The sequence below is a fragment of the Mesoplodon mirus genome (assembly GCF_964341445.2).
Source record: "Mesoplodon mirus genome assembly, chromosome: 15".
Taxonomy (NCBI): Eukaryota; Metazoa; Chordata; class Mammalia; order Artiodactyla; family Ziphiidae; genus Mesoplodon; species Mesoplodon mirus.
In genome coordinates this window covers 30,329,360-30,350,248 of record NC_138991.1, presented here as the reverse complement: position 1 = coordinate 30,350,248, position 20,889 = coordinate 30,329,360, and the positions used below count along the sequence as shown (strand labels likewise).

The 20,889-nt window shown below is 37.7% G+C and overlaps 1 protein-coding gene across 1 annotated transcript in view; it reads left to right on the top strand.

Annotated features, from left to right (window-relative positions):
• RNF24 (ring finger protein 24) overlaps nucleotides 1-20,889 on the top strand; it is a 142,449-nt gene that overhangs the window by 98,358 nt on the left and 23,202 nt on the right. Inside the window, exon 2 of the mRNA XM_082644365.1 lies at nucleotides 1,983-2,132. Within this exon, the coding sequence (XP_082500491.1) occupies nucleotides 1,990-2,132 (143 nt within the window). The 5' untranslated portion in view covers nucleotides 1,983-1,989. The remainder of the gene's footprint in view (nucleotides 1-1,982; nucleotides 2,133-20,889) is intronic.

Here is a 20,889-nt window from a genome sequence, read left to right as displayed (position 1 = left end):
GTTTGTGAACCACAAATTATAAAACACAGCAGTCTAATTACTGGTGTCTCTTTTTCTGAGCATTTTTGAAGCAAAAGTAGAATACTAACTACTGGGAAGATGCTGATGTATTGTCCAGGGAGCAGGAACTGGTCTAAGGAGAATGAGGCCACCAAACACACTTCAAGAAACACTGCTGCATGGTTAAGGATCTGCCTGCCAGTGCAGGGGACACAGGTTCGATCCCTGGTCCGGGAAGATCCCACATGCCGCAGAGCAACTAAGCCTGTGTGCCACAACTACTGAGCCTGCATTCTAGAGCCCGTGAGCCACAACTACTGAGCCTGCGTGCCACAACTACTGAAGCCCACGTGCCTAAAGCCTTTGCAACAAGAGAAGCCACTGCAAAGAGAAGCCCGCACACCACGACAAAGAGTAGCCCTTGCTCGCCGGAACTAGAGAAAGCCCGCACGCAGCAACGAAGGCCCAATGCAGCCAAAAAAATAAACAAAAAAATTAAAATAAATAAATTTATTGAAAAAAAAAAAGAAACACTGCTGCAGCCCATCTAACTGTGGTGTACTGTATGAAGCTCTAGTCCTCTGTAGGGCCAAATCTCTATCCCTTTTGTATCTTGGTGAAAAATCCCATTGCTTAAAAAAAAAAAAAAAACCCTCAGATATTTGTCTTTTTCTTTCTTTAAAAAATAAACTGATTGGGGGCTTCCCTGGTGGCACAGTGGTTGAGAGTCTGCCTGCCGATGCAGGGGACACGGGTTCGTGCCCCGGTCCGGGAAGATCCCACATGCCGCGGAGCAGCTAGGCCCGTGAGCCATGGCCGCTGAGACTGCGCGTCTGGAGCCTGTGCTCCGCAACGGGAGAGGCCACAACAGTGAGAGGCCCACGTACCGCAAAAAAAAATAATAATAAATAAACTGATTAGTTTGAAATTTAGGCTGAAATTAGCGATTTCAGGAACATGAAATTACATAAAGGGGAAAATGATTTTCATGTGAATGAAGTCAGAAATGCCAAGTAAGATCCAACAGTGCACTGTATGTTCTATTTCTTCTCTTCATTCCCACAAAGAGCAATTACTAAATAACTTTTACTTTTTTTTTTTTTTTTTTTTGCAAGATCTCAGTTCCCTGACTAGGTATTGAACCCCTGCCCTCGGCAATGGAAGCACAGAGTCTTAACCACTGGACAGCCAGGGAATTCACCCGAGTCTGATTTAATAAAGTGTTTTTTAAAAAAAAAAAAGAAGTAGAAGAAAATCAAAATGGCTAGTAAACCACAAGTCATTATTAACATTTTGATATGTTGGCTTTCAGGCTTTTTTCTGCTACACACACACATACACACACACCCCTATATGTACACATATATTTCCATATATAATCCACCTTTTTTTTCAACCCTTTACAAAATCGGGATCATATTTTATATACAATTTATATCCTGCTTAATTTTCCCATATATCTTTATTAAAATTTAAAATTTATTGAAAACAGGTTTCCATGACCAAATAATATTGTAACGTATGACTCTATATAATTATTTAATCATTATCTCCTTCTGAGACATCTAAGTTATTGCCAGTATTTTACCATTATAAATATTATTACTTTAAAGGTTAAAGAGTTTTTAAAATCTTAACTTTTTTTTCCTTTTTACTTCTTTGACGTTGAACATTTTCATATATTGATGTTTATTGATTATTGGCATTATTTCAGTGAAATAATGCCAGTACCTCTCTGTGAATACCTTTTTGTAAAGCTTTTTAAGTAGGATCTCAAGCTTCTGGACTAGTGCTAGGTACATAATAAGTACTCAATAAATATTTGTGGCATGATTAATGAATTAATGGCAAGGATATTAACCCTATCATATTTGTTTCAAGCCTTAAGGAAAAATTTGCCTCTGTACATGTACAAAGATAATGCTATCTTGGTTTTTAGTCTTTATAACCTAATTTTTTCCCATTCTTTTCTTTCCCCACAGTTCATCCATGAGCTCGGATTTCCCACATTACAACTTCAGGATGCCTAATATTGGATTCCAGAATCTGCCACTCAACATATATATTGTGGTTTTTGGCACTGCTATATTTGTCTTCATCCTTAGTTTACTCTTCTGTTGCTACTTGATTAGGTAATCAATTTTCATTCTGTGTTGCTTCAATATATGTTAAGCAATCAATAATAAATCAACTTTCTGCCCTTAGGTTAAAATGTTTTATACGTATGATAATTAGCAAATTTTCTAAAATTAAGGTGGCTTAACATTTTAACCTTCTGTGAGTTACTAATCAGTAAAACACCTTTATTCAGTCTTCAATTTTATCTGCTGAGGAGGTATTTTACACTAGAGGAGAAAATTGTCCACATTTGTTTTTCTAACGTATTAGCACCTAACCCAGAGACACTTATGTTATTGTCCCCAATATTTAATCTACTTTCACAGAAATTTCAAGATTGCTTTTCAGGAGGGTGTTAGCTAAAGTCATTAGGGATCAGAAAACAGTGTCCAAACAAGATACAAGGCTTTAAACAGATTTTTGTGGTTTCTCAAGAATATCTGAATCTTACATTTTTTGGTGAATTGGTCAGGTGTACAGGTGATTATCTGCATAAAACACTATTCGACAAGCTCTGTAGCACATGTACAGACAAGTGATAAAGGATAAAATACCCACTAGAAGGATTAATGGATTTGGCCAGTAAACTTTCATGGTTGACTGACTCATAATTGTTTAAGCAAGCATTTTTTCTCTTTCTCAGTTTTTAAATAGGGCTTAATTTTCATCATTTTTTCTTTTTTTTCATTTCAATACTTTTTAAATTTTTTTATTTTATATTGGAGTAGAGTTGATTAACAATGTTATGTTAGTTTCAGGTGTACAGCAAAGTGATTCAATTATACATATACATGTATCCTTTTTCAAATTCTTTTCCCATTTAGGTTTATTGAGCAGAGTTCCCTGTGCTATACAACAGGGGTCCCCAACCCCCAGTATTGGTCCGTGGCCTGTTAGGAACTGGGCCGCACCTCAAGAGGTGAGGAGCGGGTGAGCCAGTGAAGCTTCATCTGTATTTACAGCCACTCTCCATCACTCTCATTACCGCCTGAGCTCCACCTCCTGTCAGATGAGCAGTTTCTCATAGGAGCGCAAACCCTACTGTGAACTGCGCATGCGAGGGATCTAGGTTGCGTGCTCCTTATGAGAATCTAATGCCTGATGATCTGAGGTGGAGCGAGGCGGTGATGCAAGTGCTGGGGAGCGGCTGCAAATACAGATTATCATTAGCAGAGAGGTTTGACTGCACAGAAACCATAACAAATCAATGCACTTGAATCATCCCAAAACCATCCCCCTCCCCACCCCAGTCCATGAAAAAACCATCTTCCACAAAACCAGTCCCTGTTGCCAAATAGGTTGGGGACTGCTGCTATACAGTAGGTCCTTCTTGGTTATCTGTTTTAAATATAGCAGTGTGTACATGTCAATCCCAAACTCCCAGTCTGTCCCTCTCCCCCATCCTTCCCCCCAGTAACCATAAGTTTGTTCTCTAAGTCTGTGAGTCTGTTTCTGTTTTGTAAATAAGTTTGTATCATTTTTTTTTAGATTCTGCATATAAGCGATATCATATGATATTTGTCTTTCTCTGTCTGACTTATTTAGATGATAATCTCCGGGTCCATCCATGTTGCTGCAAATGACATTATTTTATTCTTTTTAATGGCTGAGTAATATTCCATTGTATATACATACCACATCTTATTTACTCATTCATATGTTGATGGACATTTAGGTTGCTTCCATGTCTTGACTATTGTAAACAGTGCTGCAATGAACATTGGGGTGCATGCATCCTCTCAAACCATATTTTTCTCTGGATATATGCCCAGGAGTGGGATTGCTGGATCATATGGTAGCCCTATTTTTAGTTTCTTAAGGAACCTCCATACTGTTCTCCATAATGGCTGCATCAATTTACATTCCCACCAACAGTGTAGGAGGGTTGCGTTTTCTCTACACCCTCTCCAGCATTTATTGTTTATAACCTTTTTGATGATGGCCATTCTGACTGGTGTGAGGTGATATCTCATTGTAGTTTTGATTTGAATTTCTCTAATAATTTGCGATGTTGAGCATTTTTTCATATGCCTCTTGGCCACCTGTACGTCTACTTTGGAGAAACATCTGTTTAGGTTTTCTGCCCATTTTTTGATTGGGTTGTTTGTTTTTTTGATATTGAGCTGCATAAGCTGTTTGTAAATTTTGGAGATTAATCCTTTGTCAGTTGCATCATTTGCAAATATTTTCTCCCATTCTATGGGTTGTCTTTTCATTTTGTTTATGGCTTCCTTTGCCGTGCAAAAGCTTTTGAGTTTAATTAGGTCCCATTTGGGTTTTTTTTGTTTTTATTTCCAAATAGGGCCTAATTTTCAAAGCCAAAGCTGAGACTGTAAAAATTTTTACACCGTATTCAAAGAGCTTTATGGAATAAAAGAGAAGAGAATTGAATTTTATTAAACAGCTATACATCTAACAGTTTTTAGTGTTTGCACAGTATATGATTATATTAAGATAAATACCATCATCAAATATCTTTCAGCACTAGTGTTTTGGGGGCACTCACTGATGGACAAATTCAAATGAATTTAGTGTGTAGTTTCTGATTTTCTGACAAGTGAATTTACATTCTTCATAGAAAGTGAATCTTTTTTTTTTAATAGATGAATCTTTTCTGAAGTTCTCAAAACTGTAATTGACCCTTATATGCTGTCTGCTTATGATTTTTAGGTCTTGTTCAGATAGATAAATTAAATACTTAGCTAATATAATTATAGCATTCAGGAAAAACTTTTTAAAAATCTGTTTATTTCCAGAAATTTCCTTCTTCTAACATTTTTAATAATAGTTTGATTTTAAAAAATAATAATAGTTTGATAAATGTTATGTAAATATTCAGCATTTTTTTAATTAGGGAATTGCCATAGCACAAACAGGACCTCAGAACATTAAAATCTGTTTCTTTTTTTCAGACCTACTAAATTTTTTGGTAATTCCTCTCCAAATAGTGGTTTAACTCAGAAATTTGTGAATTTAATATCTGAAACCAAATTATTTTTAAAAAGAAGACAAAAATATAAAAAAAATATTTTAAAAAAGGAAGGGTTAGCATATAAAATAATCTAAAATGTGTAGCTTATAGTATATTTTTTATTACTTTGTCAAAGAATTAATTAAGCCTTTAACTTTGTTTTAAGAAAAACACTAGTATACCAATTGTGACTCTGGGTAAATTTTTTGAGAAGTAAGTTGTGAAACACCATTTTATCTCATTGTTTTTCTTTTAATAATCAAGCAAATAAGTAAAGAAATAAAAAACCTATAGCAGTTGTTTTCATGCATTATCATTGTAGTACATTTTATCATTTTTGTATGTTTTTATTAAGCTAACAAAGCAAATAAGTGGGAATCTTCTACACTAAAATAAAATTACCTTGCTTAATTAGAGAAACGAGTCACATTCAAACATTTCTAAATTTTATTTACAAGTAATTGGTACCATTTTGAAATTTTAATCACAATGTAAGACGTTTTCCCTTTCTGATGATCTCAGTTTGTTGCTTTTAACCCTTCAGATGTTAAGTCTGGATTTCACAAGTCATTTACAGTTACTCTGGAGATTCATGGATTCAACTCCTCTAATATTACCCAAGCCCATTTTTAGATATAACTTAAGTTCTCCAACACCTTCCCAGGGAGCTATTATGTTCTCAAGTAGAAAGATCACTCCAGTCACAACCAAACTCATCAGAACCATAGGAGGAACACAACTTAAGTCTAAATGAGACACCCAGCACCAACCACAATCTTACACAACATTGTAGTATAGAATTTTCTGCCTGTGATAGGGCTATGGATAGATCACTACTGGAGCACAAAAGAAGGCTGTCTTTGCTATTTTATAACGAACCATATAATATTCTAATTTATGTTTGTTATTCATCTCTGTCCCCAGATAGATATTTGTCTGTTCTGTTTGCTGTATCCAAACACCCAAACAGTGCCTAGCACAATATTGGCACTCAATAAATGTGGTTAGGTAAATGAAAGAATGGTGTCCCTAATAGGAAGTTAATAGATATGCATAAAACTGAAAAATCAAGAAGTAGCAACACAAGAAACATATTGAGAAACTTGGAAGTAAATATCAAAATAGTGAGCTAAAGGGAAAAAAATGGTTATCTCTGGGGAAGAGAGCAGGATTGCTGATTTTTATTGTTGTTGTTGTTACTAACCTGTAAAACTATATATAACTTTGAAACATATGTAATTAAAAATTAAAAATAGAGGGAAATTTTTGAGTTACGTACTAGAAATTATAAGGTCAAGATAATGACAGAAAAGATAGAGAGAGTGCTATGGATGGTTGTGAGAAATACCTGAGAGGTGAAAATGAATAGAATTTGGTGACTGGACATAAAAGACAAGGAAAGGATGAGCTTAGAATCTTTCCTGGACTTCTGATTTAGGCAGCTGGGTGGATAGCAATCCCTTAACAGAGAAAGAAAATGGATGGGCAAGTTTGGGGTGGAAAGATGATAGATTCTGTTTCAGACATGGGAGGACTGAGTTCCCTGTGTAACAGTCAAGCTGTTTAGTACACAATTTGATATATAGGTCTAAAGCTTATGAGAAGTCTGGTCTGGAAACAGGAGATGATATAATAATAGGTGGAAGCTGAAGCCAGGAGTGTCCCATAAAGATAATGTATATAGTGAAATAAAATGGGTCCAGGACAGAATCCTAGATAAACATTGACATTTAAGAGGAACCCATAAGAGAGATTAGAAAGGGATAGCAGGAGACAGGAGGAAAATCATGAGAGAGGTGCCCCACAAGTAGGGCTTCAATGGATTGAGTCAGTTGTGTCAGCCGTTCTCAGGGCGGTCCAGTAAGAAGAACTGAAGAGTTTCCATTACACTTGACAATTAGCTTTGCATTCATAATCTTAGAAAAGGTTCAGTAGAATAGGTGCACAGGTGATGAAAGGTGGGTTATAATGGGACAAAGCCTGAGGAGCAGGTGAAAATGGATACAAGGAATATAACCTCCTCTTTGAAGAATATTGGCTAAGAAAAGATTAGGGGTGGGGAGTGCAGTTTCCTGTAAATTAAAGAAGTTTTGTTTTGTTTTGGCTTTGGCTGCACTGGGTCTTCATTGCTGCACACGGGCTTTCTCTAGTTGCAGCAAGTGGGGTCTACTCTTCATTGTGGTGTGCGGGCTGCTCATTGCAGTGGCTTTTCTTGTTGCACAGCATGGCCTCTAGGCACATGGGCTTCAGTAGTTACAGCACACGGGCTCAGTAGTTGTGGCATGCAGGCCCTAGTGCACGCGGGCTTCAGTAGTTGTGGCACATGGGCTCAGTAGTTGTGGCACATGGGCTCTAGAGCACAGGCTCAGCAGTTGTGGCACACGGGCTCAGTTGCTCCATGGGATGTGGGATCTTCACAGACCAGGGATCGACCCGTGTCCCCCTGCCTTGGCAGGCGGATTCTTAACCACTGCACCACCCAGGAAATCCCTAAGGAAGTATTTTGTTGTTTGGGGGTTTTTTAAAATAGAGATTTAGGGATATTTATAAATATAATATTAAGGAGAATGAGCTAGTTGTAGAGGATTTGTGAGAAAGAATGAATCGTGGAAGTGAGGAGAGACATACCTAAAAGTTACAGCAATATTGGTTTTAAACAGGAGAATACCTTCCTAAGACAGAGATGAAGGTAACTGGGAAGAACAGTATATACGTAGGTATGTGGGGCTGGGAGCAAGAGAGCTGCATATCTGAAAACCTCTTTCTCTGAAAAGTAGTTGAAAAGGATGGGGAAGGAGATGGTAGGATAAAGCTTGAAGAGGGTGGCAAGGGTTTGAAATGACTACTGCATGGAAGCTTAGGCTACTCAGCATGAATAAGTAGAATCAAAGAGCAGGGGCTTCCCTGGTGGCGCAGTGGTTGAGAGTCCGCCTACCGATGCAGAGGATACGGGTTCGTGCCCCGGTCTGGGAAGATCCCACGTGCCGCGGAGCGGCTGGGCCCGTGAGCCATGGCCGCTAAGCCTGCGCGTCCGGAGCCTGTGCTCCGTAACGGGAGAGGCCACAACAGTGAGAGGCCCGCATACCGCAAAAAAAAAAAAAAAAAGAGCAATGTGGGAGGTCTAACTGAGCATGTTATTAAGTACTTACTATGTGTCAGACCCTGTGCTGTGTACTGCAGTTAAACCAGGTAACTTTATTATCTTTATTTTACAGAAGTTAAATAATTTTCCTATAGTCACACAGATAAAAGTTGGTTAGAGCTGAGACTCAAACCTAGTTGTGTCTGACCCAAGCACTTGCTCTTAACCACTTAAAAAATAATAATAAATTATATTTATCAGGCTTCATTTTAAAATAACCATTTCAGAATTTCATAATCACACTCAAAGGACAGATTTGCATACTGAGGACATTCTAAAACTTTTCTATTGAAGTATAGTTGATTTACAATATTAAAACTTTTTTTGAGCCTTATATTTTTAAACAAAGTAAAGTACCTACTTTACTTTTCTTTTAATAATGGATAACAAGCTACTTAAGAAAAAGGAAATATTCCCCATTCTTACCTCCTTTCATCAAATAAGTCACAATCTATATTACTAGTATGTTTCCTGGAAGGAATAGCAAAAAGATATTTCTCTTAAATGCATGGCAAATGCAAAATAAAATAGTGCAATCTAAAATATTAGGTAATTAGTTGAACTTAGAGTGACGGAGTAATCAGAGGGATGAAATTAATTTAAGTAGGACTTTCTAGAAGGGATGAGTTTTTGAGCCATGGATTGAAAAAAAGGTAAACACAAATTGACCCCTGCTGTGGCTGGAAGTAATGATGCTTTGGGAAAATATGCAGATCCAAGTAAAAGTCAAATAAGCAAAGTAAATTTACAAATCCAGCCTCATTTTAATGAACTGTAATGGAGTTAATTTTATTCCTTTACATGAAAATGTAGTGTACACTTCTCTCAGCAGAACAGGAAGACCAAAAAATGAAAAATAAAAAACAGTAAGGATGATTTGAATTACATGATTAATAAATTTGACCTAATTAAGAGAAATTTATAGTTTTAAAAATCATATAGGGCTTCCCTGGTGGTGCAGTGGTTGAGAGTCCGCCTGCCGATGCAGGGGACATGGGTTTGTGCCCCGGTCCAGGAGGATCCCACATGCCGCAGAGCGGCTGGGCCCGTGAGCCATGCCTGCTGAGCCTGCGCGTCTGGAGCCTGTGCTCTGCAATGGGAGAGGCCACAGCAGTGAGAGGCCCATGTACCGCAAAAAAAAAAAAAAGAAAAGAAAAGAAAAAATCATATATTAGACAAGAAAGACTGAAAACCAGTGATACAAATTTTCCTTTCATGGAGCAAAAAAAAAAAAAAAAAAAAAAAAAAAAAACCGAAAAGAAAGTAGAAGAAAATCTTCCTAAAAAAACTAAGCACAGAAATCAATGAACTAGAAAACAAATGTATAATAAAATTATTGAAATCAAAAAAGCTGATTCTTTAAAAAGATTAACAAAATTGATGAATCTCTAGAAAGAGATCCAGAAGAAGAGAAGAGAAAACATAAATTTACTAATATCAGGAATTAAAAAGGGGACATTACTACAAATCCTACAAGCATTAAAAAGATAGCGAAGGATATTATAAGCAACTTTATGCCAGTAAATTTGAAATTTTAGTTGAATTAGACACTTTCCTAGAAAAAATAGAGTGCACTAAAACTGACATAAGGGGACTTCCCTGGTGGCGCAGTAGTTAAGAATCCGCCTGCCAATGCAGGAGACACGGGTTCGAGCCCTGGTCCGGGAAGATCCCACATGCCACGGAGCAACTAAGCCCGTGCGCCACAACTACTGAGCCTGCACTGTAGAGCCTGTGAGCCCCAACTACTGAGCCTGCGTGCCACAACTACTGAGGCCTGCACACCTAGAGCCCATGCTCCACAACAAGAGAAGCCACCACAATGAGAAACCCACGCACCACAACAAAGAGTAGCCCCTGCTCACAGCAACTAGAGAAAGCCCGTGCACAGCAATGAAGACCCAATGCAGCCAAAATATAAATAAATAAAATAATAAAATTTTTTAAAAACTGACATGAGAAATAGCATTTATGAATAACCCACAACTAACATCATACTCAATGGTGAAAAACTGAAAGCTTTCCCCCTAAGATCAGGAACAAGACAAAGATGCCCATTTTCTGGGCAGAAGACCTAAATAGACATTTCTTCAAAGAAAACATACAGATGGCCAAGAGGCACATGAAAAGATGCTCAACATCACTAATTATTAGAGAAATGCAAATCAAAGCCACAATGAGATATCACCTCACACCAGTCAGAATGGCCATCATCAAAAAGTCTATAAACAATAAATGCTGGAGAGGGTGTGGAGAAAAGGCAACCCTCCTATACTGTTGGTGGGAATGTAAATTCGTACGGCCATTGTGGAGAATAGCATGGAGGTTCCTTAAGAAACTAAAAATAGAGCCACCATAAGATCCAGCAATCCCACTCCTGGGCATATATCCAAAGAAAAACATGGTTTAAAAGGATACATGCACCCCAATGTTCATCGCAGCACTGTTTACAATAGTCAAGACATGGAAGCAACCTAAGTGTCCATCAAGAGATGAATGAATAAGATGTGGTACATATATATAATGGAATATTACTCAGCCATTAAAAAGAATAAAATAATGCCATTTGCAGCAACATAGATGAACCTGGAGATTATCATACTAAGTGAAGTAAGTCAGACAGAGAAAGACAAATATCATATGATATCACTTGTATGAAGAATCTAATAAAAAGATGCAAATGGGGCTTCCCTGGTGGCGCGGTGGTTGAGGGTCCGCCTGCCGATGCAGGGGACGCAGGTTCGTGCCCCGGTCTGGGAAGATCCCACATACCGTGGAGCGGCTGGGCCCGTGAGCCATGGCCGCTGAGCCTGTGCGTCCTGAGCCTGTGCTCCGCGGCGGGAGAGGCCACAACAGTGGGGGGCCCATGTACCGCAAAAAAAAAAAAAAAAAAAAAAGATGCAAATGAACAAAAGAGAAACGTATTCACAGACTTAGAGCAGCAGTCCCCAATCGTTTTGGCACCAGGGACCAGTTTTGAGGAAGACAATTTTTCCCCGGAAGGTGGAGGGAGCAGGGGTGGGGGATGGTTCAGGCGGTAATGCGAGCAATGGGGAGTGGCAGATGAAGCTTTACTCTCTCGCCTGCCACTCACCTGCTGTGCGGCCCGGTTCCTAACAGGCTGGGGGTTGGGGACTCCTGACTTAGAGAACCAATTTACGGTTAACAGGGAGGAAGGATGGCGGGGAGGGATAGAATGGGAGTATGGGATTGACACGTACACACTGGTATGTTTAAAATAGATAGCCAACAAGGACCTACTGTATAGCACAGAGAACTCCGCTCAATACTCTTTAATAACAAAGAAAATGTTAGTAATGTGGCAAATAGTCAGTAGAAAATAAGCAGGATAATGGTTGGAAAGACGAAGGGGTAGAAAATGTAACAAACATTTGGGACATAGTAAAATGGCCTAAACCACATTTAAATTGAGTCCAAAAAAGAAATGTTGAGAGAGAATATGGAAGAAGCAGTAGATGAAAATTTCCCTCACAAGTTAAGGGTTCAAGAAGTACAGCAAACCACAAAAAATGGGGTTGGTTTGGGGGGGGGGTTGTTTTTTGTAAAATGGCTGACAACCCATGACTAAGATAAAATGTTACACACACACACACACACACAGAAGTGAATTTCTTTAAATATCTAAAATATTTGAAAACTTATGTCTACACAAAAACCAACACACAGATGTTTTAGAAAGAAGCTTTACTCATAAATGCCAAAACTTGGTATCAACCGAGATATCCTTCAGTGAGTAAATGAATAAATGAATTGTAGTCCATCCAGATAACAGAATATTATTCAGCACTGAAAGTAAATGCGCTATCAAGCCATGAAAGGACATGGAGGAATCTTAAATGCATATTTCTAAGTGAAAGAAGACAATTTGAAAAGGCTACATGCTATGTGACTCTCACTATATGACATTCTGGAAAAGGCAAAACTATGGAGAAAGTTAAAAGGTCAGCGGTTGCCAGGATCTACAGGAGAGGGAGGGATGAACAGGTAGAACACAAAGAATGTGTAGGGCGATGAAACTATTCTGTATGTTACTATAATGGTGGATACATGTCATTGTATACTAAAAAAAAAAGAAAAGCAAAACTGATTTCTCAAAAGAAACAGTGAAAAAAATAAAAGAATTGATATTGGTTTTAAAAAGATGCCCACTTTCACCATTACCATGCAACATTGTACTAGAAGTTTTAGCCAGAGCGTTTACACAAGAAAAAGAAATAGAGGGCATCCAATTGGAAAGAAAGTAAAACTATCTCTTTTTGAAGACGACATGATTCTATATATAGACAATCCCATAGAATACACACACACACACATAAATCTAGAACTACTAAACAAGTTAAGCAAACTTTGAGAATACAGAAGCAGCACAAAAAAACCAGTTGTATTTCTGTACACCAACAAGGAACAATCTGAAAAGGAAATAAATGAAACATTTACAATAGCATCCAAAAGAATGAAATTCCTAGGAGTAAATTTAACCAAGGAGGTGAAAGACTTGTACACTGAAAACTACAAAATATTGCTGAAATAAATTAAAGAAGACCTAAATAAATGGAAAGATTTCATTGATTGGAAGCCTTAAGATGTTAAGATGGCAGTACTCCTCAAAGCAATCTACAGATTCAATGCAAAGCCTATCAAAATTCTAATAACCTTTGATACAGAAATGGAAAAACTGATCCTCAATTCATTTAGAACTGCAGGGAGCCCCAAATAGCCAAAACAACACTGAAAAAGAAAAAAAGGCAGGAAGACTTGCACTTCCCAATTTCAGAACTTCCTTTAAGCTACAGTAATCAAAATATGTGGTACTGGCATAAGAATGGACATATAAATCAATAAAATAGAATTGAGAGTCCAGAAATAAACCCAAACATCTATGGTGAATTGATTTTTTTTGGCTTTTGTGGCTCTCCATATAGGTTTTTTTAAATTTTATTGAAGTATAGTTGATTTACAGTGTTGTGTTAATTTCTGCTGTACAGCAAAGTGACTCAATTATACATGTATATATTCTTTTCCATTATGGTTTATCACAGGATATTGAATATAGTTCCCTGTGCTATACAGTAGGACCTTGTTGTTTATCCATACTGTATATAATAGTTGGCATCTGCTAATCCCAAACTCCCAATACTTCCCTCCCCCACCCCACTCCCTTGGCAACATTTCTTCTCTCTATGAGTCTTTCTCTGTTTTGTAGATAAATTCATTTGTGTTGTATTTTGGATTACACATGTAAGTGATATATGGTATTTGTCTTTCTCTTTCTGACTTACTTCACTTAGTATGATAATCTCTCGGTCCATCCATGTTGCTGCAAATGGCATTATTTCATTCTTTTTTATAGCTGAGTAATATTCCATTGTATATATGTACCACATCTTTATCTGTTCACCTGTCGATGGACATTGAGCTTGTTTCCACGTCTTGGCTATTGTAAATAGTTCTGCTATGAACATAGGGATGCATGTATCTTTTCGAATTATCGTTTAGTCTGGGTGTATGCCCAGAAGTGGGATTGCTGGATCATATGGTAGCTCTAATTTTAGTTTTTTGAGGAATCTCCATACTGTTCTCCATAGTGGCTGCACCAATTTACATTGCCACCAACAGTGTAGGAGGGTTCCCTTTTCTCCACACCCTCTCCACCATTTATTGTTTGCAGACTTTATGCAGATGGCCATTCTGACCAGTGTAAGGTGGTACCTCATCATAGTTTTGATTTGCATTTCTCTAATAATTAGCGATGATGAGCATCTTTTCATGTGCCTATTGGCCATCTGTATGTCTTCTTTGGAGAAATGTCTGTTTAGGTCTTCTGCCCATTTTTCAGTTGGGTTGTTTGGTTTTTTGTTATATGAGCTGTTTGTAAATTTTGGAAATTAAGCCCTTTTTGGTCGCATCATTTGCAAATATTTTCTCCCAGTCCGTAGGTTGTCTTTTCATTTTGTTCATGGTTTCCTTTGCTGTGCAAAAGCTTATAAGCTTGATTAGGTCCCATTTGTTTATTTTTGCTTTTATTTCTATTGCCTTGAGAGACTCACCTAAGAAAACATTGATATGATTTATGTCAGAGAATGTTTTGCCTATGTCCTCTTCTAGGAGTTTTATGGTATCTTGTCTTATATTTAGTCTTTAAGCCATTTTGAGTTTATTTTTGAGTATGGTGTGAGGGTGTGTTCTAAACCTCATTGATTTACATGCGGCTGTCCAACTTTCCCAACACCACTTGCTGAAGATACTGTCTTTTCCCCATTGTATAGTCTTGCCTCCTTTGAGGAACATTAATTGTCCATAGGTGTATGGGTTTATTTCTGGGCTTTCTATTCTGTTCCATTGATTTGTATGTCTGTTGGCATGAGAGTACCACGCTGTTTTGATTACTGTAGCTTTGTAGTGTTATCTGAAGTCTGGGAGGCTTATGCCTCCAGTTTTATTCTTTTTACTCAGGATTGCTTTACAATTCTGGCTCTTTTATGGTTCCATATAAATTTTAGGATTATCTGTTCTATTTCTGTAAAAAAAATGTCATGGGTAATTTGATAGGGATCACATTAAATTTGTAGATTACTTTGGGTAGTACGGTATGGCCAGTTGTTTTTCACAAGGGTGCCAGGCCCATTCAGTGGCAAAAGAATAAATGGTGGACAAATGGTGGACCAACTGAATAATACACGCAAAAGAATAAAATTGAACCCCTGCCTCATTTCCCATATAAAAATTAACTCAAAAAATAGATCAGCAGGACTTCTCTGGTGGCACAGTGGTTAAGAATCCACCTGCCAATGCAGGGGACACGGGTTTGAGCCCTGGTCCAGGAAGACCCCACATGCCGCAGAGCAACTAAGTCCACGTGCCACAACTACTGACCCTGCACTCTAGAGTCCATGCGCCACAACTACTGAGCCTGGGTGCCACAGCTACTGAAGCCCACGTGCCTAGAGTCTGTGCCCCACAACAAGAGAAGCCACCACAATGAGAAACCCATGCACTACAATGAAGAGTAGCCCCCGCTCGCCACAACTAGAAAAAAGCCCACACGCAGCAATGAAGACCCAACGCAGCCAAAAATAAATTTAAAAAAAAAATTTTTTTTAAATAGATCAGCGACCTAAACATGAGCTAAAACTATAAAACTCTTGGGAGAAAACAGGTAAATCTTCATGACCTCAGATTGACAATGGAGTCTTAGATTTGACACCAAAAGCACAAACAACAAAAGAAATAGATAAATTGGACTTATAAAAATTAATAATATTTGTGCATCAAAGAGCATTATCAAGAAAGTGAAAAAAAACAGCCTACAGAATGGGAGAGAAATATTTACAAATCATATATCTGATAAGGGTTTAATATCCAGGATATATATTTTTAAAAACTCTTACAACTCAACAGCAAAAAGACAACTGAATTTGGGACTTCCCTAGTGGTCCAGTGGTTAAGATTCCACCTTCCAATGCAGGGGACGTGGGTTCAATCCCTGGTCAGGGAACTAAGACCCCACATGCCATAGGGCAACTAAGCCCATGCACTGCTACTACTGAGCATGTGGGCTACAACTAGAGAGCTCACATGCCACAACTACAGAGCCCACATGCTCTGGACCCCGCACACCACAACTACAGAGACCACACACTCTGGAACCCAAGCTCCACAACAACTGAGCCCACGCACCACAACTAGAGAGAAGCCTGCATGCCACAGCAGAGGATCCTGCATGCTGTAACTAAGACCCAACGCAGCCAAAAATAAAATAAATAAATAAATATTGGGACTTCCCTGGTGGTGTAGTAGTTAAGAATCTGCCTGCCAATGCAGGGGACACGGGTTTGAGCCCTGGTCCAGGAAGATCCCACATGCCACAGAGCAACTAAGCCTGTGCACCACAACTACTGAGCCTGCACTGTAGAGCCCATGAGTCACAACTACTGAGCCCTCATGCCACAACTACTGAAGCCCGCATGCCTAGAGCCTATGCTCTGCAACAAGAGAAGCCACCACAATGAGAAGCCCGTGCACCACAATGAAGAGTAGCCCCGACTTGCTGCAACTAGAGAAAGCCCACGCACAGCAACGAAGACCCAATGCAGCCATAAATAATTAAATAAATAAATAAATATTAAAACAAAAGAAAAGACAACTGAATTTAAAAATAGGTAAAGGGCTTAAGTAGCCATTTCTCCAAGGAAGATATACAGACGGCCAACAAGCACATGAAAAGATGTTCAACAGCATTGGTCATTAAGGAAATGCACATTAAAACCACAATAGGGCTTCCCTGGTGGCGCAGTGGTTGAGAGTCCGCCTGCCGATGCAGGGGACACAGGTTCGTGCCCCAGTCTGGGAAGATCCCACATGCCGCAGAGCGGCTGGGTCCATGAGCCATGGCCGCTGAGCCTGTGCGTCCGGAGCCTGTGCTCTGCAACGGGAAAGGCCACAACAGTGAGAGGCCCGCGTACGGCAAAAAATAAATAAATAAATAAATAAAATGTCACAACTAGTAGGATGCTGTAGTCAAAAATATGGAAAATTATGTGTTGACAAGGATGTGGAGAAATAGAAACCTTCATACATTGCTGGTGGGAATGTAAAATGGTGCAGGAACTGTGGAAAAGAGTTCATCAGTTCCTTGAAAGTTAAACATAGAATTACCATATGACCCAGAAATTTCACTCCTAGGTGTATACCCAAGACAAATGAAGAGATATGTCCACAAGGAAATTTGTACAGAATGTGTATATCATTATTCATAATAGCCAGAAGGTATAAACAACCCAAATGCTCATTAATAGACAAATGGATAATCAAATTGTGGCATATACATATAGTGAAATATTATTCAGCCATAAAAAGGAGTGAAGTACTGATACATGCTACAAATAGGCAGAGCCTCGAAAACATTCCACTAAATGAAAAGCCAGACACAAAAGGGTCACATATTGTATGATATATTTTATGTAATGTATCCATAATAGGCAAATCCATAGAGACAGAAAGCAGATTAGAGATTACCAGGGAACGGGGGAATGGGGACCAATTACTTAATGAGTACCAGATTCTTTTTGATGAAAAAGTTTTGAAACTAGAGTGAACTAGTGGTTGCAAAACATTGTGACTACACTAAGTACCACTGAATTATACACTTTAAGATGGTTAATTGTATGTTATGTGAATACACGTAAAAGAATAATAACATTTTTAACTGAGTCAAGAAGAAATAGAAAATATTAATAATTATATATGTAATAATAAAAGCATTTCCACAAAGAAACTGCAAGTCAGGTAACTTCACCAGTGAATTTCTCCAAACATTTAAGGAAGAAATACCACTCTTATATGACTTTTCCAGAGAATAGAAGAGATACTTTGATGAGGCCAGATAATTTTGATTCCAAAGCCTGACAAGGGCATTACAAGAATGGAAATTATAGACTTATCTTTCTCATGAACAAAATATTAGTAAATAAAATTCAAGGATGTACAAAAAGGTGGTACACCACAACCAAGTAGAGTTTTGTTCCAGAAATGAAGATTGTTTTAACATTTGAAAATCAATCAATACAGTATACCACATTAACAGTAAAGAGGAAAAAATGTGATGGGAAAAAAAGCACTTGACAAAAGTTAATACCTATTCATGATTTTTTTAAGTCTAAACTAGGATACAAGGGAACTTTATTTGAATCAAGGGTTATCTACAAAAAATCTAGAGAAAACATCATATTTAGTAGTAACATATTAATAAGGACATTCACTGCCATCACTTTCATTTAATATTGGTACTGGAGGTCCTAGCCAGTGCAGGAAAAAAAAAGAAGTGAAATAAAGAATAAAGAGTGAAATATGTGAAGATTAAATAGGCAGAGTTTAAACTGTAATTATTTGCAGACAAAATAATTGTGTATTTTAAAAATCCAAAAGATTCTGCAGATAAGATGTTTAGAATTAATAAGTGAACTTAGCAAGTCACTAGATACAGGATCAATATTCAAAAATTGAATTTTTTCTATGTAGTAGCAACAAAGAATTAGAACATAAAAAAATTTTAAATACCATTTATAGTAGATCAAAAATTACCAAATACCTAGGAATAAATTTAATGAAGGATACATGTGTTCTATGTAGAAATGCATACAGAGAAAGAAGATCTAATAAATAGAATATGCTATATTCATAGGTTGGAAACTCAATCTTGCAAAGATGTCAGTTCTTCCCCCAATTGATCTATAAATTAAACACAGTCTCAGTCAAAATCCCAACAGATTTTTTTGTGGAAATTGATAAGCTCGTGAAATCTATACGGAAATGCAAAGGACCACAAATAGCCAAAGTAGTTAAGAACAAAGTTTGAGGACCCAAGACTTTTTACAAAACCCCAGTACTTAAAACAGAGTGCTACTCACCTAGCACCCAGATCTTGGTTTCTAAATATTATTCTCCAATAAAAGGAACCAAGGCTCTTTGAAAGAAGTGGTTAATTCCACAACTGGAGCATGGAAAATACAAGATGAACTTGTAACATCTTTTGGTGCCAGGGAGCTAGGAAATGCATGGGAAAGGATGAGGGTGTGTTGAAAGGACATAAGAATCAACCTGAAAGAGGGCCTAAAAGCCTAAATCAATTTGAGCAACAAAATAAATAATGATCATATTAAATTATAACCCATAGACTAACATAAATGAGTCCATGCTGATATAAATAAATGAAGGAGAAGGGGCATCTCTTCCTTATAGAAGAATCCCAGTTAATGTACAAGGAATTAGGGAACTACAAAACCACCACCAGGCAAACACTGCAGAAATGTTGCAAGCAAGATGGATGCTAAAATCAGTGGGCAAAAGCTTGAGAAAAAAATAGGATATTTTCATAGTTTCAATGTGTCTCCCCCAAGATATTGATCAGTTGCAAAGGGGAAAATAGTAACTTTACAGTGGAGAGACCCAGTAGACATTGCCATAACCAAGTGATCATGGTTGATATGTCAAAATCCTGAAAAACAAGGAAAAACTAAGGAACTGTCACAGATTTGAAGAAACTAAGGAGACACAACTAGATGCAAGCTGGGGTCCTGGATTGGATCACAAGATAGGAAAAGAACATTAGTGAAAAAACTGGTGAAATTCAAATAAAGTCTGTTTGGTGAATACTATATGAGTATTAATATCAAAACATTAGTATTAATTTCCTGCTTTTGATCATTGTTCTATGGTTATGTAAGATGTGAATGTTGGAAAACTGGGGAGAGAAGTATATATGAACTCTGATATTTTTTGCAACTTTCCTATAAGATTATTTCAAAATAAAAGTTTTTTTGGTTTTTTTTTAAAACTGGCATGGTATTGACACAAGATGCATTGGTTTCCCAGGGTTGCTGTAACAAAGTACAAGCTGGATGGCTTAAAACAACAGAAATTTATCAATCTCTCACAGTTCTGGAAGCTAGAAGTTCAAAATTAAGGTGTTGGCAGGGCCATGCTGCCTCTGAAGGCTATCTAGGGGAGGATCCTTCCTTGCCTCTTCTTAGTTCCTGGTGGTTGTCAGCAATCCTTGATATTTTTTGGCTTGTAGCTGCATCACTTCAGTCTCTGCCTCTGTCTTCACCTGGCCTTCTTCCCTGTGTCTCTGTATATCCTCTCCTCTTCTTCTAAGGACAACAGTCATATTGGATTTATGGTCGACCCTAATCCTAATGTGACCTAATTTTAACTAATAAATAGTCTGCAAAGATGCTATTTCCAAACAAGGTTACATTCTGAGGTAGCAGTTTGACATTAATTTTGAGGGGACATGATTCAACCCAGTACACAAGGATGGGCAGATAAACCAGTGGGATAAAACAGAAACTCTAGAAAACAGAACCACATACTGGTCTCACTTACAGCAGATGTGCCATTGCAACACAGTGGGGAACGAAGTGTCTCTTCAATAAAGGAGTCAAATGAAAATCTGCATGTGGATAAAAAGAACTTTGACTTCTACCTCACATCATACATAAAGACTAATTTCAGATGGATCATAGACCTCAATGTGATAGGTAAAGTAACAAATTATTTTCACGATACACACAAGAGATTATCTTCATTATCTGGGGGTTGGCAAAGATTTCTTTAACTGGACACAAATTAAATTAAAAAGCTTTAAATTAAAAGCTTTTGTTCATCAAAAGATAACATTAAGAGAATGAAAAGGCAAGCCATAGAGTATTGCAGTACCCAACAGAGGACTTGCATCTAAAATATTTAAAGAGCTCCTACAAATCAGTAAGAAAAATATAGTCAACTCATTTTCTTAAATGGACAAAAGACTTGAACAGGCATTTCGTAAAAAATATCCAAATGGGCAATAAGCATATGAAAGGGTCCTAAACATCATTTGGGAAATGCAAAATTAAAACCAAAATAAGATACCACTGAACACCCACAAGACTGGCTAAAAATTTTTAGACTGACCCTACCAAACTGTGGCAAAGATGTGGAACAACTAGAACTTTCATGCACTACCCATAGGAGTAAAATTGGTACAAGCACTTTGGACCAGCAATTCTACTCCTAGATACACACTCAACAGAAATGAGTCTATATGTCCACTAAAAGACATGTAGAAGAATTTGTGTAGCAGCTTGATCCATAATTG